We start from the raw sequence: 20740 nt of genomic DNA, 5'->3' as shown, positions 1-20740 counted from the left end.
GCATATTTTTACCAGTTATTCAGAATCGAGGGCAGATTTTGTGTTTTAAATCGGCGTATTCTAATGAAAACGTTCAGCTTCGAATATATTTCAACGAAATGATTTGAATGAAGCAGGCGAAACTATATAAAAGCATTGTATTTCATCGTTTTCTCAATGAATCGATGCTGAGATCTGGCAACAGCCATTTCCATCTTCCTCTGTTTATTTGCTGGCCGCTTGCTGCCTTTGACAACAGATGGACGCTGGTTGTGAACTGCTGTAGTACTGCGTTTCGCTTCGGCTACATTCTTCAGAATCTTGTTTTTAATTGTTACATTTTCTGCCGGTCGGACGCGTTTCACACTGCACAGTACAGCGTACATCAAAACAATATACTTTTGGATTACTAGACAAGAGATTTCAACAATCCTCACGAAGGAAAACAGTCAGAATGGTGAGTTATCCATGTAGCAATCCAGCTTCATTGCCTTGTAATTTATGCTTTTTAAATATAATTCACGAGTATTGTATATTAAGTGTCGTATTCTTTCAGGGTCTCCTTAGTTATCTCCGTAAGCTGAAATCAGACAGCGTCAAGGAAATGAGAATACTGTTACTAGGATTGGACAATGCAGGCAAGACCACTATTTTGAAAAAGTTGGCTTCAGAAGACGTGAAAAGTATTACACCAACCCAGGTACAGTGGGAAATTGTCACCCAACGCTAATCTTCAAGTATATATTCAATATATTTACAATTCTCTACTAGTTACTGACGATTTCTCTTGACGAGTGTCACTCGTCAGTCTGACTCGGACTGTATATATATTTCAATGTGAATCTACCCGGATATTTTTATACAATGATGTTCTTATTCTTCCTGACTCTCTTGAAGTATGAATTCATTGCGATTAATTCTTGTTTTAGATATCATTTCAATTTTGACCTGTATTATTTTATTCAGGGATTTAACGTAAAGAGTGTACAAACTAATGGCTTCAAGCTCAATGTCTGGGATATCGGAGGGCAGAGAAAGATTCGTCCATACTGGCGTAATTACTATGAAAACACAGATGTACTTATCTACGTCATTGACAGCGCCGATAAAGCTAGATTTGAGGAAACAAATGTTGTGAGTATATTTTTATGGTATGTTGCTATACAGTGTATACAGTTGTTTGTATCCGGTATGAACAGTAGCTGTTGCTAGCAGATTTGTATTGACTACCAATGCAGTTAGTTGACAGTGAAGTAATTACTGGATTTTTGAGTAGTTTATAGTTCTATAATTGCAGATTTTGAGAAGCGATTAGTTCTGTTCGCTCTTTTTTAGAAAAAAAAAAAGTCACCGAGCAATAAAAAACACGCGATGAGCCGATTCCGATAACACAAAAAAGTTGCTTCTGACTTGAATCTAATTAGTTGTGTTTTAGTTGGATAGTTAAGGATATAGTTAAGGATATTAAAAGGTTGTTAGTTCTAGTTGCAACTTCTGAAAAGGGACACTAACAGTGGTGTAGCCAGGTGGGTTTGGAGGGTCAAAACCCCTCTCGTTTTTAACTTGTATTGATTCATGTAGAAATCCGATTTCGATAAAATAAAACTTGATGATTAGCTGAGGAATTGAATTTGGTTCGTTGATGGTTTTTTAGGGTCATTAATTCTAGTTCTAGTTGCGCATTTCAGTTCAGTTTATTATTAAAATTTTCGTCCAATCAATACACCACAAGATTGCGATACAATGAAACGACGGAAAGGTGTCGAAACGACATTGTGTAGGATAGTCTTAGTAATCAGACACGCACCTGGGCCTATGTGAAAAAGGGGTATGCATACTGGACCAAAAGTAGCCGAATAGAATATAACAAGATCCATTTTGAAAATCCAATAGTTTGTCTGAATGCTCGGCAAGTCTTAAAATGGTAATGCTAACTTGATGCATCGTAGAATAATACCCCACTGACAATACTTCATACTGTACAATTTTCAGGAACTAGAAGATTTGTTTGCCGAGGAGAAACTGCTGGGGGTGCCAGTTTTAGTGTACGCTAACAAACAAGACTTGCTCCATTCCGCGAGCGCGGACACAGTGGCGGAAAAACTTGGACTAGCGCAACTTCGAGATCGGAGTTGGCAAATTCAGGGTTGCTCAGCAGTATCGGGTGAAGGCATTCAGGTATTTCCAATTCCTTTCAATTGCAAATTCAGCACTCTTCTGTCCGCAATTAGGCAGCTTGTTGTCAAATATTTATTAGTTTCAGCTCACTGGACATGTTTTCTCCTTTTTTGTAACTCCTTAATTCTTTAGGTAAACTAATGAATTATTAAATGGTCTGGAAAGTAGTGTATCACCTGCAGGTGGAACGTTTTAGTTGCAAATTCATCGATGAACGCGAAATCCAATGACACACTCTGGCTTACTGTAGAATTAACACATTGAGTGAACAGTGATCAATAGCATTGATTTGTGTAGTTTTGTGTTACATTAATCTGGGAACATGACAGACATCATTTCATGTATGTGTGAAGTCGAGACGTGCTTTTACATCGTCATGGCATGAACATTACAAAAGAGTTCTATTTATCACATTTTCTAGTGATGATAGCTGCTGACCACAATCTTCATTGTATACTTCATTTTTTATGATCAAGTTGCACAATGTTTTGGGCAATTCTTCTTGTTAACACTCAAGTTCAACAAATTAACAACTCTAACTTGTATCCTAGACACGCATTCATCTCCCTATAGAAGCTTTATGTATGAGAAATCTGAACTAACTTGTGACACGGAGTCAAATTTTCAAGTCACTGAATATTCTATGTCGCAAAGCATACTATAACCGCATCTCAGCCTCACTTAAAAGTGACCATATCATTAGTGCCAGTCCGTTTCTAGTAAATTCCAGTGTCCAGTTATATTCATGCCGATAAAACACACCCTTGACTGCTGTGATATTTTTCTTGACTGGCAATTTAACATCAGTGCAGCCTAAGATATTTTGAATAAATAAATATCATTTGTGTGAAATAATTAGAAGCAAAAACATCAGCATTACTGACTGAACGTACCGTATAATTACTGTCATATTGTCTTGACTGGCAATTTATTATCACTCCTGCCAAGGATAATGTTAATTAATAAATATCGTTTGTGTAAAATAGCTGAACTGAAATATTTAGTGAATTGAAAATGACTTAGATATTTGGTACTTTGTCAATTTTAACTTTTGCCCAACTTGACATTTTGTAAAGAATTGACTCGACTCAAAATTTGCATTGACTCACGACTAGAAGGTAGTGATCTAACGCTAACTTTGATTCATACCCATTAAGAAGTCTAAAAATTTGCTGTGACTCGTAGCCTTGGTAATTTGAGTCAAATTTAGAGACTAGTGACTCCACAATTGAGTCTTTTAGCTAGTTTTATGGTAATTGAAAGAACTTATAGAGAACAGGATCTTCATGATCTCCATTTCAGGATGGTATGGAGTGGGCTATGAAGACTGTCAACAAATCAAAAAGCGGAAAACCGAAAAAGAAATAAGCCTTCACATTAGGAAACCAAATTGTGGACCAACTACAATCCAGACTCAGAGCCGACATTCCCCACACTGCGCAATGACCAATTTTTCTGTATTATTTACCGTCTCGATATCTATTGTAGTGAACCGTTCGTTAATTGTTGTTAATGAAGGAATGTTGTTAGACCAATTTTCATATGTGAGTAATTTGTTGCAGTGATATACGTATTTCGTCAACACCTCTTATGGTGCTAAGATACTGTGCAAAGCTGTTTTTAGGTGCGCAATTGAAAAGTACAACAATGTTGTTGATATAAGCTTGAATATCTTTGGCTAACCCTCGTTAGCAACTAGTAGAGAAATGGAATTCGCATATCAACAATCATCACCAAATATGACGTCAACAGCATAAAAATTCGCTTAACCTCGCTGTTTTAGATTATACACCAACTCCTACTGTGGGCACAAACTACGTAACTGTTGATATCCATTCTCTGCTAGTTGCTGACGATTACCCCTGAACAGTGTCAGCCGAAAATATTCGGGTTTCTTTCAATGTCAATATACTATTTCATTGTATATTGAAGTTCTGTACCTCCAAGAGTCTCAGAATTCATTAACCGTACCGTGTAGCACAAAAATAAGTATCATTTTATCTGACTTTAGGTCATGACGCTTGCACAGCATGGTTTATGATTAGGCTCACTTGGAAAAGTGTTCTCTGTTCATCCTTTAGTATCACGCACAAGGATTACCACAATAGTATGTATATTGTATATGTACGGTCGCTTTATTATAAAACTATCTCATGGAAAATATATTCTGTGAATTATTTAGGAATGCGGCGCAGTTCGTGAGCCAGCCATATTGTAAAAGACAACAGTGTTAGCGAGCCGGATTGGTGCATAGCCGCAGTTGGTGTCGGTACGTAGGTGAGAAGAGTCGTTACTCCGAGCAACACCTAAAATACAACGAAAAGCGGTCACAGTCTTGCTATAAGCTAAACTGTTACGATATTGTAAGCTTTTTTTCAAATTTTGCTGGGCATTCAAAATAATTATTGGCTTGGCTTGATAAGCACTGCACACCAAACTTGGCTTAATTCCAATTTGTGAAAATGGTTATCATAGAACTACCCACCGTGAATGCTATTATTTAAAATATGCTGGCCGCATTTGAGCCAAATTTGTGATGCATCGTTTTTTAGACCACTTAAAAATTCAAAGGGGTTAACAGCAAAATTCAAAATATATATTTTTTGCAATTAATTTATAATTTTTCAACCCTACTGGCTTTGCTTCCACACGTTAGAATTGAGCCAAATTTGCGTGCGGTGTTTTTATTTAGTCAACCACCAATTTCATCGAATAGCCGGTAAAATTTGAAGAAAGATGTTAGTTTTGAACAACACTAGTGAACTTCCTCAGCATCCACCACAATATTCGGATCCTCACGTTGCTGGCTCTGCAAATTCTCAAGCATTGAAAAACATGTCTAATCAACCAAGTCTGGGGCAAAGGAATTCAATTATTTCAGCTGTTTCGCTCTAAAATATATGTAAAATAAGCTATGGATGATAAAAGAAATTATTCAAGAAAAAAATGATGTGGCATTCCGTTTTACCAAAAAAATTAAGGTGTAGGAGTTGATACAAACTCGGATTTCCAAATTAAACTCCAACGCCCCACAAACTAGCCGGTATATAAAATGCCGAGTTAGCAACCTCACAATTTTTTGATTATTCATTATAGAGCTACTCACCCTAAATAGGCTACTATAGTCAAAACTTTCCAAAAAGAAATACGAAATTTCAAGTCTAGACGGTGAAGCTATTAGTGCTGGATAGATTGATTTGAAATTTTTTTGTTTTTATTCACTCAGAATTGAAAAAAGAATAACATGCCGAGGGCTGCATTACAGCCCTTGCTAAATTATAATGGGTCTAGCCAGATCTGAAAAGTACTTGCGTATTTCCAAATGGTAGATTTAGTCGACAGGTCACATAGTTTCATCAGTTGAATCAGAGGTGACTGCTTTCTGCGACTTCATGGCTATAGCCTGTATCTTTACCAATCAGAGGAACAGTACAACTAATACGTCTACCACTATATCTAATTCCCTTGATGTACCAGGGTTAAAAGATCCAGACACCCACCTGCACAAATACCATACCACACATGAAATTAGAAGCCAGTACCATTCTCGAATGCGTACCCTTGGATTTGCGAACCATATACCACAAGCTTGTAACGGCCGCCAATGTTAAGTGACCCTGTAAGTAAATAATATTGACAGTCACCCACACATAACTATTTATAACAAGGGCTGGGCAGGAACAGAGTATTAAGGCTTTGAGTCGAGTATCATTCAGCGTAACATCACGCCTGTGTGAATGATGTGGATAGATATGTAGCCTACCTTTTATGCAGGGTTGTAATGACTCGAGTCATTTTCCAAGTGCGTAAAATGACTCGACTTGTACCCGAGTCATTGCGCATGACTCGAACCAAGTCATATGACTCGAGACTAGGACGGCCAAGACAGACATTCCATTGTGACTTCGAAGAATAGTAAAGTTACCACATGACTGGTGTTTCGTCTATCAGTCCTGATACTTGGAAAATAGGGCCAACTGATAAGATTGAGGATAATGACGAATGTACGCCATTCTATATCAATTGAGCAGAGTTGAAAAAGTGAGTTGAGCCGGTTTGAACTGAACAGTGAACATGACGACTCAGACTCGAGTCTCTACTAGCTGACTTGGACCTGACTCGGTGGTGAATTGAAAATGTCTCGACCCGAATCAAAACTAGAAAAGTGAGATTGACTTGTGACTCGGCACCTTCTGACTAGGTGACAACCCTGCTTTTACGTGACCACAAAGACTATGGTGTACGGTCAATACCGAGAAAACCATTACCGAGAATGGACACCACCGAGAATGCAATATATGCAATGCAGGCATGTTATGCATATACACAGGTCGTGAGTGCATCACGGCGTTGCCACATTCGGTATCGATACTCAGGTATAAATTTCTCGACAGTCCCAGTGAGCTATATTCTTGACATTGACCATTCTCGGTAATGGTTTTCTCGGTATTGGTATAGAACCAAAGACTATAACGCCAGTCCTACATCGCATTAAAGAATATTTAGTATATTTCGACAATACATGTTTCATTGCTCTTTGTGACGATGCTGTGGGTTAATCACGACTTGACAGATACATGTCATTTCCACTAGCGCAGTGGTTCCCAACCGGGAAGGAATTCCCCCCTTGGAGTGAATTTTGCAATTTTTAGGGAGGAATTCCACTTCAGAATTGTAACAGATTTCCCAAATTGTTCATGTCCGAACCGTCATGTAGTCAACCAGTTATATCCGAACGTATGCTTCTTATGGCTTTTTTTTGCAGAAAGTATGTTCAAATGCTATTTGAAATCTCTTTTTCACATAAAAATTCCCCCTTGTTTTACTTAAACTAGTTCAGATGTGCTGCAGTTCGCAAGACAATTTTGTAGGCCAGCGACGGCCTCTCAATCAAATATATCCTAAGCGAGCAAATTTCGTGGCGAAACTATCACAACAAGGCCTCTGGTGAAAGTATTTATCTTATATTTTCAAGTCAACATTTTCAGACAGTGACAAAATATTTTAACGTCATCTATTCAAGTCAGAGAAATCGCTAGCCTTGCTTTATTTTTAGTGAACAGCTACCCGATCAAAAAAGGCATGTTAAGCTTGGTGCAATGTTGCCGAAACGTAATGGGTGTCCTAAAGCTCCAGCAGGAAATCTGGTCACTTGTATGTTATGTCTCAGGGCTATAACCAAGTCACGAGGCTCCGAGTCACAAGTCAATCTCACTTTCATAGTTTTGACTCGAGTCAAGTCGAGTCATTTTCAATTCACCATTGAATCAAGTCCGAGTCCAAGTCACCGAGCAGAGGGTCGTGTCCGAGTCATGGTATTATGACTCGAGTCCGAGTCCAAGTCATTGTGTTGACGGCTCAGTTTCCCGTTGAAGTCTAGTTAAACCCACTTTTTACAACTCTGTTTGGTGATGTTGAATGTTTTTAATTTATAATATACTAATTTTTCTCACTTTAAGCAGTTTCTTGTCGCATTTTCAAGTACCAGGATCAATAGACGAAATTCCAATAGGGTGGTCACTTTACTGTTCTTCGCAATTACAATGAAATGTCGGTCTTGGCCGTCTTATAGTCTCGAGTCATATGGCTTGGTTCGAGTCATGCGCAATGACTCGAGTCCAAGTCCAATCAATACACAGATTGTCTCGAGTCGAGTCGTTTCCATATTTTGAGTCACGTCGAGTCATCAAAAAATGGTGACTCCAGTCTGGTCAACCCTGCTATATATGAAAGTACCAATATTATTGGCCAGATGCATACGCAAACTTGAAAAAAAAAATCATGAGACCAGGGCAGGGCTTGGGCTTAAATTTCGGACAAGAGAGGCACGAGATGAAAAAGGTTGCGAACCACTGCACTAGCGCGCTTAGCTGCGACACAAGCAATCGTAGTTTACAGCCTCCCACAGTGTCAAAACTATAATTCTTGTGGACAAATTTACTTAGTAACAAGGAGCGCATCATTTCAGTACTCGTAAAAACCATCCCTCATTACTCAACTCGTCAGATTTAATACTCAACTCATTGTGTCCATCCCTATTTACAACCAATCACTGACCAGTATCCTGTGGTCAAACTGAACCGTCGTCGGATTTTCAAAGATATTCAACCACTTCGGAGTGATCGCTGTCAGGTCCGTAGGTATCCACCGGTCGGCCATTTTCGGATAGGAATTATACACGAGACCCGCGTCGAGTCCGGCCACAAAGGCACCTAGAAAGAAGAAAATTCCCTTACGTTTTGAGGATAGATGTACCAACGGTACTGAGAAACCACAAGTAGGAGACTTATTAACAAAATGTTGCTCAGATTAAACATATTGACTGTAATAGAATCATTTCAAAGAAGAACTGACAGCGTAACAACCTTTGATTAACCATATTGGCTAAGTGTACAGTAGCAACAACCAAAACTTGAGTTATATGTAGTTACCAACAATACTTGTGTGTGTTTGGAAGCTAGGCAACGACCAAAACGTACGTTATATTTAGTTAGTAGGGCGATTTTTTCAAAATTGTAGTGTTTTACAAAGTCAAAAATTTTTTGCAACCTGCATTTCGTTGGTATCGTAGATTTTGCACTGTCAGTGAACTTATCATTTGACATTTTACAACTTGTAGCCTACTTTATATGCCTACCGTTGTAGACGGCCCATTGTCTGCTCATTGTGAAGCATAAACATTCAAATGAAACAAATAGGTTGACATGGTGTTATGCTCAACGTATCGCAATATCATAACTGAAGCAAGACTGCCGTAGGCATCGCATGATTCTTATATCAAGAAGCGCATGATGAAAAATTGTGATGCAGACACCATTGTCAGAATGAAGCAACACGGTGTGTCACCAGCCAACAACTGCTGCTGTTCAACATTCTCTCTCCATTCATCGCAAGCTATTTAGTAAGGACTGACCGAGAATGTAGGAAAGTATCGTTCGTTGTACTAAAACAAATTTTAATTATTTCTACCATAATACGTGATGTAACTACTGGAATTCTTCATGGGGACAGATTTCGTTAAAATAAAGTTTTTCCTGAAAAAATTTGTCAGCTTTTGAGTCGAAAACATTTTTTCAGGCCAAACTACTTCGTAAGGACATACAGTTCCAACCAAAAATGAAGATAGGTGGTACAATTCTAACATTATGTGGGAAAACACCTAATTTGGTCAAATTTGAGTAGGCTACTTCAGGTCAAAAATATCAAAATTTTGATGTTTTAGGTCATAAAAATCGCTGTATTATTTAGCAGCGATATGGTATTTAATAGCTAACGAGAATGGTCTTCCTGATTTCAACCACAAACACGTATTGTTAACTAAACATAACGTACGTTTTGGTTGTTGCCTAGATCACACAACAGTGTGTTATTAGGCTATATTGGTTTCATCAATCTAGGCTCAATTGAGTTAGCAAGTTGATTCGACATGTTAGCCATTCATTGAAAATCCTTACCCGACAGAGCAGTGACAAAAACAAGACCCATCACACCGTATGCATAGTACCGCAACAGCACGTGGCTGGTAGGTCTCATTTCCAACGTCCGCAAAGGTAATAATTGAGATAACGACGTCCACAGCAACCCAGAATAAAGCAAGAATGCCGATCCCAGATGCGTAGCTAGTCGATATTGGCTGACGCGCGGAACGTCGCCGTCCCCGAATCTTTCTTCTAAACCACTTTTTACCATGAACCACCCGATAAGACCCTGTAAAATCAGAAACTACTACACAGAGGTGGTGGAAGTAGTCATTTTTGGTACTCCAGTAGTAGTAACGGTGAAAATTTTTACTCAATGTTCAAGTGATGCAATTTTTGATATACAATGTTCTTTCCAATTCTCAACTTCTCGCTGAAGTTTACCTCTGACGAATGTCAGCCAAAAATATTCCGGTTCATTTCAATATGAATTTAATATTTAGTTGTGTGCTGGCATTGATACCATTTTCAACTATATGGCTTGAGATCTAACACTTATTTCCAGACAAGCAATAACAAAACAACAGTCCGTTACTATACCTGTGCAACAAGCAAAGTTCCAAACACACTGCACTTGATTTTTAACCCTTTATTAAGCCAGCCTTTCTTCCAAAAGTACCCCATAGGAATCAAGTACGCCAGCCCGATGAGACGGCCCCACATGCGATGGCTGTATTCCATGTACCAGATGAATTTGAACTCCTTCAGAGTCATTTCATGATTCAATCTGAAATAAATGAGAAGAGCTTTTCGAAGGCACAGAATAGTCAATACACAATTGAATAGTATATTAGTATTGAAATAAACCCAGATATTGTCGGCTGACACTTGTCGGGGGTAGCCTGATGGTCAGCAACCAGTAGTGAATTGGAAAGAACATTTTATATATGAAAAATTGCCTCACAAAATATGACACCACGGGCATCAAAATTCGTATAATGCATCACAAAATTCTTACATTCGAAATTCTGGAAACTGTTTGTATTTTGAAAATTCATTTTCCCATTCTTCTTGCGTCGAAGGCGGCCTCATACCTTTTATCAAATGCCAATCGACCATTGACAGTCCCGATTCTGTTAGTCTCGTTACCCCTCCCAGCACTACAGCACCAACAACCTACAATAGAGTGAGGTCAGATTTGTGCAAACTATCGTGGTTTCAAAAGTCGCAACTAGAACTAGACCTATTCACATTCGAGAAGTTGCAACTAGAACTAGAGTTGCTCGCTTTTTCACTTTTTAAACCGGCAACTACAACTAGAACTACTCACTTTTTGAAAGTCTCAACTAGAATTAGAACTACAACTACTCACTTTTCAAAGGTCTTAACTGGAACTGCAACTACTCACTTTTCAAGTCTCAACTTCAACTACAACTACTCACTTTTCAAAAGTCTTAACTAGAACTACAACTACCGTAATTTTCCATGTATAATGTGCAAAATTTTACCAATTTTTTGCCCTAAAATAGGGGGGTGCGTATTATACATGGGTACAGCAAGATTTGAAAAAAAATCCCTCGATCAAAAACTTGAAATCACACCTTTCTTCATGCTTGTTTAAATCGCGCATCAGCTCTAGCCATTGCGCCCCGTAATTCGTATTATAGAGTGTAACGCGGCGCCAAATAGAGAAACGTGTAGCCAATTAACGAAAAGCGTGTTTCTAATTAACGAGAGTCGTCTGCAAAGCACACGATATCTTGCTGAGTTGCAGTTTGTACGCGAGCGAAATCAGGTCGCTGATTGGTACAACCGTGCGCGGCAATCCTTTTCGATTCATCGCGTTAACGACAGGTCTTAACAATCGCATACACAAGAGGCCATGTGCGCAAGATATAATCGCTTGCGTAATCAGTTGGGTCTTCAACAGGACTGGCGCGCCCGACATAACCGTTGGCCTGAGCAATCGCATCTGTAATTGTAATAGGCCTCGTGCGCAAGATGTCGTGTGTCACTAGCCTGAATTATCGCGTCGCTGACCTCACAGGCTTTGGCTACTATCTACTATCGTTTAGAGACAATGCCGTTAATTGTATTATGATTAGCGATCATTATGTCATGATTGTTCGACAGTGACATCGCAAAACAGAACAACATCGCGTACTAAAACACAGCTATTCATGCACTGCGAATGCAGGGTGCGTACTATACATGGGTACAGGCTTTTTCCCAGAATATACATGTCATTTTAAGGGTGCGTATTATACATGGGGGCGCACTTTATTCGGAAAATTACGGTACTCACCTTTGACAAGTTTCAACTACAACTACAACTACTCACTTTTCAAAAGTAGCGACTAGAACTACAATTACCGGCATTCAAGAAAACGGTAGTTAGTTCACCGTCAACTATTTAGATTGGTAGTCAGTACAAGTCTGCTTCGTATGCAGGCATTTTTGTATCCATCAGTCTTGTCAATTATCATGTATCTAATTAGATTGGCAGTTTGTACAATTCTGAGTGCAGTGATTCGATCATTTTGAAAATAGTTTGGCTTGGCCTAATTGCCTGAAAAGATTGTATTGACATTCACTAGGCCACGGTACTAGTTCACTAAATGATCATTATATTATTACCATTCCAGAGCAGCCCGCAAGCCACCATCCTACAATTTTTTGTCCCGGGTTCTTTGCAGTTGTGTTCCCGGCGATCGTTGTGGCATGCCGCTTTATGATAAAGCTCTTCAAAGAGTTCTGTTTCATCAAGTTAAGAAAATGGAATTTACATAAAAAACAATACAAGTCTACCATGGGTCGTAATGAATCAAGTTGCAATTTTTCGTGTATTGACTAAACTTGTAGGCCTACTCGGTCATTGCACATAGGCCTATGACTCCTGACATTCTATATGACTTAAAATCAAGAACTTGCATCATAACCGTAAGGCCTACTAGAAAAATACCGGTAGACCCAGAAACTGTCTTTTATCTGTTTGAAGAAATGTGTTTAGAGTGAGAAAAATGAGTGTATTATGAATACAAGGACTTCCATATCACCCAAGAGTTGTTGAAAATTTGTTTTAAAAAAGAATTGAGCCTGACTCGAAATTGAATAACAAACAGCGACAACTATGAATTGGACTCGAGTATCAACACTATGACTCGGACTCGGCCCTTTGCTCCCTGGCTTGGACACGGACTTGACTAGGTGGAGAGCTGAAAATGACTTGACTTGATTTGAGTCAAAACCATAAAAGACTTGACGTATTTGTTCAGGCGTGCATATACTTGTGTGGGTGTAGGGCAGATAGTATGTTAGTCAGTTAAATATAAATTATGCTGTCAAGTATTTCTACAAAAAGAATCCAACTCAAGTTCAAAATAACAGGAATCCATCACATTACATCTCCATCACTCGATGTGATATTTCTATGATGGTACCTTGAATTCACGTGTCATGACTTAAAACTTCAGAACAATCGAAACGCTAAAGATAAGGTGCCATATGGTATTGAAGGCTTTAAGCCTAAGAAGCTATAAGCATAAAAGACATCACTTTGAAAATATACTCTCGGATATCGTATTGCCAATCTATCTTGCTGCAGTTTTGAAAGGAAACATTATTAACCTTAACAGCAAACTGAACTGAACATTGCACAGTGTATAATGCACTCAGACACGCGGCATGTATACCTACTTTCGGCTTTGCGCGATGCAGCAGCGTTTGCAATGGTGATCTTTCTGTGGCAAAATACGGTAAATCGGACTTTTGAAAGAGTGACCTCATACACTTCCAACAATGAGACATGGCATGGAAGTCTGACAAACTTGTCTATCGACTAATAATATGGTACGGTACCTAATAAATAAATACGTAGGAATGCATAAATAAATGGTTATTGGTAAGAAGACTTGCATATGCTATGCATAGTAAATAGCAATACAGTACGAGCGCGCAACAGCCCGATATCAACAACTCAAACTTATATAATCAGTGTTGCCAACTCCGGATGGAAGAAAATCGCTAAAACTGGTGTCAAAAATCGCTAGATAGCGCTAAATATTGAGAAAAAAGCGCTAAAAAATAGCGCTAAATCTGCAAAAGGTGCTAAAGGTGTTAAATTGAACCATTATATCGATATATTCTTCTCAGTCATATTTTACTCGTCTGGGGCCAAAGTCACTTATCATATTTATAGTTCATAATACGTAATAGTCATATCTAACCGGGACAAAACGGCAGTGCATTTCGATAAAGCAGATCGCTTTGCGCAACGATCGCTATACGTGAACAGTGAACACTGACCAGGTTTGCACTTTGCAGGCATAACCGCTCACTATATCAGCGTGCCCTACTCGATGCGTCCGTGAATACGTAATGCGATGTACCGTGGTTATGCGCTTGACTTCTTCTCTAAACTGTGTTGGAGTTGGCCTACTTGAACACGACATGCGACTTGACACACGTGTACACGACATGCGACTTGACCCGACACAACACGACATTGAAACGGGTTTGTTTGCCACTATAAGTAGAGACCTTAAGAAAATAATCCGAGGACCAACCCGGTGTATGAAATGTAATTAATCTGGTCTTAAACGAATGACCAGACATTGGAGCGACCTCAAAGCCTGGAAATCGGCATTGATAAGAACAATCGCTGGACGAAATTGGTCATTGTTATGTTCATTGTGTTGCAGCGGTGCCATTGTTGGAGCAATAATGCCGGTTTTCAGACTTTGCGGGCTGTTTCGGGGTGCATGGTTCCATTGTCCGTACGAGATTTTATTTTGTATTTTCGAATTCACTGCGACACCATCTTTCGATCATGGCCATTGGCCAATTATATTAAATTTCAGCGTTCAGGTCGCCAGATGTAGCACTGCCAACTATGCTACTTTTAGATTACTCAGCAAGAAGAGACACTGTTTGCCCATGCGTAACCGCCAGGAGTTGCGTATCTACTACTATCTATTAGTAGGTAGTAATCTGTAATTATATATCACCGGATTCCGAACTCTGGTGACCGGTATAGCTAATGCAGTCGTCAGCCAGAACTGATCTTTAATGGTTATTTTCGGTAAAAAAGCGCTAAATAATCGCTAAATACTTTTTCAAAAATCGCTAGATTTATCGCTAGGCGCTAGATCCATATTTTTTGGCGCTAAACCGGATGAAAAATCGCTAGATCTAGCGCGAAAATCGCTAAATTGGCAACACTGTATATAATAAGCATAATTATAAGCAATGCATGGATGAGCATGAGCAAATGAGCATGGATTTGGGTTTGAAATACAAATTTTATGATTCAAATGCGCATTTACGATTTTTTTGAAGCTAGATTTGGATTTGCATCTGAACAGGGAATTTCGAGTAATATTATATTTCATGCCACTTTCGGACAATTTCAGCTATCACTGGATTTGGACATGAAGGTATTTATTCTGGTAAAGGATGTTGAAATGGATTTAAATCTGGAATCAGCACAAGGCTCGAAAATATTAAATACTATTTCAAGTTCAAATTTATTCATAAAATTTCATCATTTCAAAAGTCACAAGACTGCGATACAATGAAAGATAGGAATTAGGGGCCGAAACGACTTGGAGCTTATTAGTCTTTGAGATCAGACACCCATCTGGGCCTAGGCAATGTAAATAGGAGGCATGCACTGCACACTGAATGAAAGTAAAAGAATACAATATAAAATGTTAAGCGGCAAAATCAGGTGGCATGAGACGGAAGGCGAGATCAATATGTCAGGTCGTGGTCCGGTAAATGTTGAGGGCTGACTAGTCATTCAGAAGAAATTGCTTATATTTCAACGTGAATGTGGAGAACTGAACATGCTCGACGACTGTCGGATAGCCGGCGAGATACTGTTCCATGCCTCAGGTCCGGCATACTTGATAGAACGATGATCTTTCGCGTCGACCATATGATACTTGGACGACGATGACGCGCGTGTGTTGAACCTTAGACCATAGTGTCCTATATGGTGTCGACACAGGCAAATCTCACGCCTCAGTATCACGTCAAAATTTACATTTGGCTACGGGCAATTTGACGGTCATTTTTGACCGGTTTGCCGAGCATTAAATTTGGTAAAACGGGTATCAATCGAAAGGTGACTCGCTCCACTGATTACGAAAGTATAAATTTTATTCCGCTCGTGTCCCTGGAACTCCCACAATCAGCCTCGAATTTTTCATTGTTATGGAGATTGGCATTATGACGCAACAACTCTCTCGTTTCGCCAGACAGCATTGTTGCGTCTCAATGCCAATCTCCATAACAATGAAAAATTCGAGGCTGATGACGCAACAACTCTCTCGTTTCGCCAGACAGCATTGTTGCGTCCCAATGCCAAATTTCACTGTACTAAATACAGCGACACTTGAGATATTGATGACTAAATTCTCAGTTCCGACGCATTGGCAGATACTGGGTCCAGCAGTTACATTTTTAGTAAACTGTCGTACATTACAATAAACTAAAAAAGTAGTAAAATTTTTCTTCACGCCTCGCGTGTTCAATTGTCACACGATTTCTTTCTCTGTAGCCTACCCCCACTTGAAAATGAAAAAACGCCTGATTTAGCCGATTGAGTCTAACTATACTAGCAATTACGAGATAAAGTATATTCGCGTTTGCGCTCGCAGAAAGATCGTCGACGATGAAATGTAGGCACAAAATGATTGTCGTATATTACCGGAAATCTTCGATATCGATATGTCCAGATGCCGAATAGTCCTGTCCTTGCAAACTGAGCCCAGCGGACGGTATACAGTTGACCCGCAATATATCCAAGTAATAGTAATATTAACTTAAAAAATTTTACGCGCCTGGCGCGGCTAGTGGGCAACGCATTCGTTCGTCAATTTCATGTGGCACTTTAGCCGAGAAGGTTGGCCACCTCTGGTCTATATAGTTTACTAATTTACCCGTAGGTTAGTTATCTATAGTAATCTAGAGTCTGTTAGCCGTCAGTAACATCGGATGCAGCAACGAAGACATATAGGTGCCGGCTTGTGACGACATAATGAATACTTGTCAATTGTCGATAACATCATAGTTGCACTAGAACACACTTTACTCCGTGGCATTGCTGTGTACAGCATTAAAATTCTGATGCAGCGTTTTAACACTGGCACCTACTCGTTATCATTAAGCCATACAGCTCAATTCAATCTTTAAATGTGCGATTATTATTCAACTGTAACTGTAGTAAGAGCAATATGGGCGGATATAACGACGTGATCAATAGAAATTCGATTTGTACCAAATGGCCAATGGTTTGACGTTCGATATTGGTGCACTCGTTACCAGTCCATCCGGTGTCGATCAAGTCTATCGGAATATAATATTTTCCCGTTGAAACGAATCGAATAATCGAATTAAACACTGTGCCATGCACATTGCGCCATGCCCATAACGAATTAAACTATGCAGTATGCACATTGCATATTTACAAGTTTACGAAACAGATGATTACAAATTGGAAATCGCGTATCAAATCAGTAATTTGCCTCCAACATAAAATAACATGGGGTTTTGGGATACTCTTCTGCCATCCCCTATTTACGCTCGAAAATCCTTACTAGAGTGAATGACGATGATGCGCAGTAATGAATTCCAATTAGCATGCATAATTGCATACACAAAAACACTGTCCAATTTCGCAGCTCGATTAAAGAACTATCACGAATGAACGAGTATTCCTCATCCGATTCATAACAACGATGTGATGGAATTTCTCGGCTCGTGCTTGTCATATCGACATGTGCAACAAAATGACGTTTTTATCCTCTCTCCCATTTCGCGTAATACATAGTGATCATTATTTTCGCACCGTATACAATTGGCCAACAAGGTTATGTGCTGATGATGAAATTGCGGGTATGCCGAATACCCATGCACAATATTCACAGGCATATTTCGCATACCGAGGTTCGGCACTAATGTATGAAAATTAAACATTGAACATTGAACATACGACTGCTCTGCTGTTAAATCCCCAGGAACATGGTTAGTCGGAAAAGGTAGAGCCAAAGAGGAAAAGATTCTTAATTTCGCGAAGGCCTGCTGTTGAATTATGTGAACTCAGCAGATATGGTTGTTGCATATATATAATAGCATCTTATGAAATTCGTCGGAGCCGGAGCTACCCCTCAAATAACTGGCTCCAGCTCCGGCTCCGGCTCCGGCTGAATTTTATGTAGAGCTCCGGCTCCGGCTCCAGCTCCGGTAAAAATGCACGGCTCTGGGGCTCCGGCTCCGGGCTCCGGCTCCGGCTCCAAAGCCCTGACACAAATTTGGCAATTTCTAGTTTCCGCACATCTTTTATGAATAGGACACCGCAGTGATTTGTTGGACACACAACCTGGCCCCAAACCAAAAAGTTATACAGTCAGAATCAGAATCGTGTAAATTTGATTCAGCAATAAGTAAAGTAGGCTATATAATTATGAATTGTTCACACGATGATTCAGACTGCGGCTCGTGTGAGAGATTCGGGTATGTGCGTCGACTGTGAATGCACCGTACGTCCCCATCTATCCGACCCGCATTTTAACGAAATCGCACATAATAATAAATAAAACTTTGTTGGTTTGGACTCTGATGCACTAATATTTTAATCGGTGACACGTACGTATATAGGCTTACTTCATGCCAGACTTGGAGAACTAGATAATTCTAGTTGTCTAATTTCACTAAATCAGGGCGAAATGCCAGTAATATAATTTTTAATCTAATTTGTAAAATGTTTCGATGCCCTAATATTAATTCTAATCTAATTTGTGAAATGTTCTTATGCTCTAATTCTAATTCTAATCTAATTCATTGTCTTCCTGAAAATACCTCTTTTTCCGAGGCATTTTGCAGCAAGTTAATAAGAATATCCCTTTCGCGCAGGGAATTCAGTGCCAAGCCGCCATCGCCTTACACCGTACAGTCATATGTTATTATTACACTTGGTAGAGTAATTTTGCTGAGTCATGAAAGCGATGCCCATACATGGTCACTCTGCCAACGAAACCTGCACATGGAAACGGGTTAATTGTGACGAATAATAGCTTGATAGCATATAGTAGCTTGTAGTCTGCGAACAACATTCTAGTTTTTAAAACTTTATGGTAGTACAACGTCGCGTTGACTAACATGGGCGATGCTCATTGTTACCACAAAAGAAGTAATAATTTATTAAAGTAGTACAAATACAACATGATCATAAACGTCATTTTATTTTCAACTATGAGCTGCGCACGATACCCACAACCCTTTCCAGCGACTAATGAACAGAGGTGGTCGAAGTAGTCAAGAAAGCTACTAGAGAAGAAGTAGAAGTAGCGACGAAAAAAAATCTACTCAAGTACGAGTAGAAGTACTTCTTCCATAAGCCATCTAAAACTACTTGAAGTAGAAGTAGAATTGACCGACTTTAAATCTACTCAATTAAGTAAGTAGGCCTAGTTGTGAAAACGGTCCTAATTCGTTCACATAGATTGTCAAAAGGTGCACATTGAACTACGCGGAAGGTGCCGAGCTCGATTCATATTGATGCTTGCCAGGAGGTATCCAATTTTCGACAGCATAAGCATTCGTCCGCATCATGTGGGAATAATGACCCGTCTCCAATCTTTGGTTTCCAGATCAGTACTACGAACCATCTACTTCTCTCTTTTCCACTCACATCTGCAATATGGAATCGTAGTATGGGGAAATGCATGCACAACATTTTTGTGCAGAATTCGAACCCTACAAAACCGTGCGATACAGCTGATCTCATCCGTACCTTTACGTACCAATTTATCGCCTTACTACCGTAAGCATCGAATTTTGCGAGTTGATGAACTATATCGCTTCGAAGTATCAAAAGTTGTTCACAAATATTTTTCCAATAGTCTGCCTCCTGTGTTTGATGACTTTTTCATACCTGCTAAAAATGTCCATTCCCATTACACGAGATTCTCGTCAAAGGGAAATATCTACTTACCCCCACCCAATAGCAACCTAACTAAGAGATCTATCGACTACTCGGGACCTATCATTTGGAATGCATTACCACCACATATCCGTGAATTGCCTTATGATAGATTCAAAAAGGCCCTACTTGATCACCTCCTGTCGTTAGACTAACGCTGTTGCCCTACCTCACCCAGACATTGCTTCATTGATCATTTGCTACCATCGTTGAATTTTTCTTCTATTTTCCTTTCTTAACCAAACATTTTTTACAGCCAGACTGTTCAGAGTCAAGTGTAGGCTACCTGTTTGATGCTGGTGTGATCAGACTAGATGACCTTCACGATCTTATCGATCATTCCTATCTAATACCGAATACTGTGCACGCACATTTTCTGTACCGCCATCACTGCCGTTTGTTATGTATTTTGGTTGGATGAAAATAAAGACTCTCTCTCTCTCTCTCATGGGATGAAAATAATAGTATTGATATGGAAATGCTATACTAATCCTCTGTATTCTCGAACAGCACGTTTTAGAAAACAGCATGGTATAGTGCCCTCCCCCATATCACCCCGTAGTTTAGTCAAAGAGCAATACGGAGAAGTTGTATAGGGTACGGTGTGAACACTTTGCGCGATTAGTAAACGGTAATAAAAAATATGATGGACCGTAAAAATTCCATATTGTGTAGCTTTATTTTCGGAAATTAAAGACATTACTACACTTGCTTTTATACTTCAACATGTATGTTATCCAGACTGAACTGATACTAGTTAGAACTCAAAGTATATGATACTGGGAATCGAAAGTGAATTATAAATACTACTTCTAATAGCGGAACATGTATTTCATGTTTTTAGCCCAGAAAGTTTCTAAGGGGGTATGCTAAAACAGCTCTAAAACTAAAAGAAAAATGAGAGTCCACTTTTCCAGATTAGGACACGCCATGGACATGCTAGATTACGATATGATAAGTATATGCTAGATTGCAAAACATCAGTTTCAAACGTTGTGATGAGCCATATATACTGCGATGAAATATTTCATATTGGCGAAGAGCGACACTGTGGTGTGAACGGAACCACGCCAACCCGCTACCTAAATTATACTCACCGATACTTTCGTGAAATCACACTGGCTACCCCGTATCCCCTGCGCCCGAAGCGCGACGAAAATTCTGGGCTTTACTTAACTTT

The 20740-nt window shown here is 39.4% G+C and overlaps 2 protein-coding genes across 2 annotated transcripts; one reads left to right on the top strand and one right to left on the bottom strand.

The window, feature by feature from the left end:
* Positions 1-202: 202 nt before the first annotated feature.
* Positions 203-4318, top strand: LOC145454406 (ADP-ribosylation factor-like protein 3). Its single transcript, XM_080332398.1, has 5 exons — positions 203-436; positions 536-679; positions 946-1113; positions 1972-2157; positions 3460-4318. The coding sequence occupies exons 1-5, from the start codon at positions 434-436 to the stop codon at positions 3523-3525; spliced, it is 567 nt and encodes a 188-aa protein (XP_080188524.1). The 5' UTR covers positions 203-433; the 3' UTR covers positions 3526-4318.
* On the bottom strand, positions 4270-13486 carry LOC145454404 (heme A synthase COX15-like). Its single transcript, XM_080332396.1, has 8 exons — positions 13272-13486; positions 12213-12329; positions 10594-10751; positions 10176-10362; positions 9612-9864; positions 8215-8369; positions 5658-5774; positions 4270-4463 (listed from the first exon to the last, which is right to left on the bottom strand). The coding sequence occupies exons 1-8, from the start codon at positions 13380-13382 to the stop codon at positions 4332-4334; spliced, it is 1230 nt and encodes a 409-aa protein (XP_080188522.1). The 5' UTR covers positions 13383-13486; the 3' UTR covers positions 4270-4331.
* Positions 13487-20740: the final 7254 nt, after the last annotated feature.

This window comes from Botryllus schlosseri, chromosome 13, assembly GCF_051294905.1.
Source record: "Botryllus schlosseri isolate E-star chromosome 13, Bs_hap1, whole genome shotgun sequence".
Taxonomy (NCBI): Eukaryota; Metazoa; Chordata; class Ascidiacea; order Stolidobranchia; family Styelidae; genus Botryllus; species Botryllus schlosseri.
Note: the sequence above shows the minus strand (reverse complement) of the source record. Positions and strands in the feature narration are given on the sequence as shown.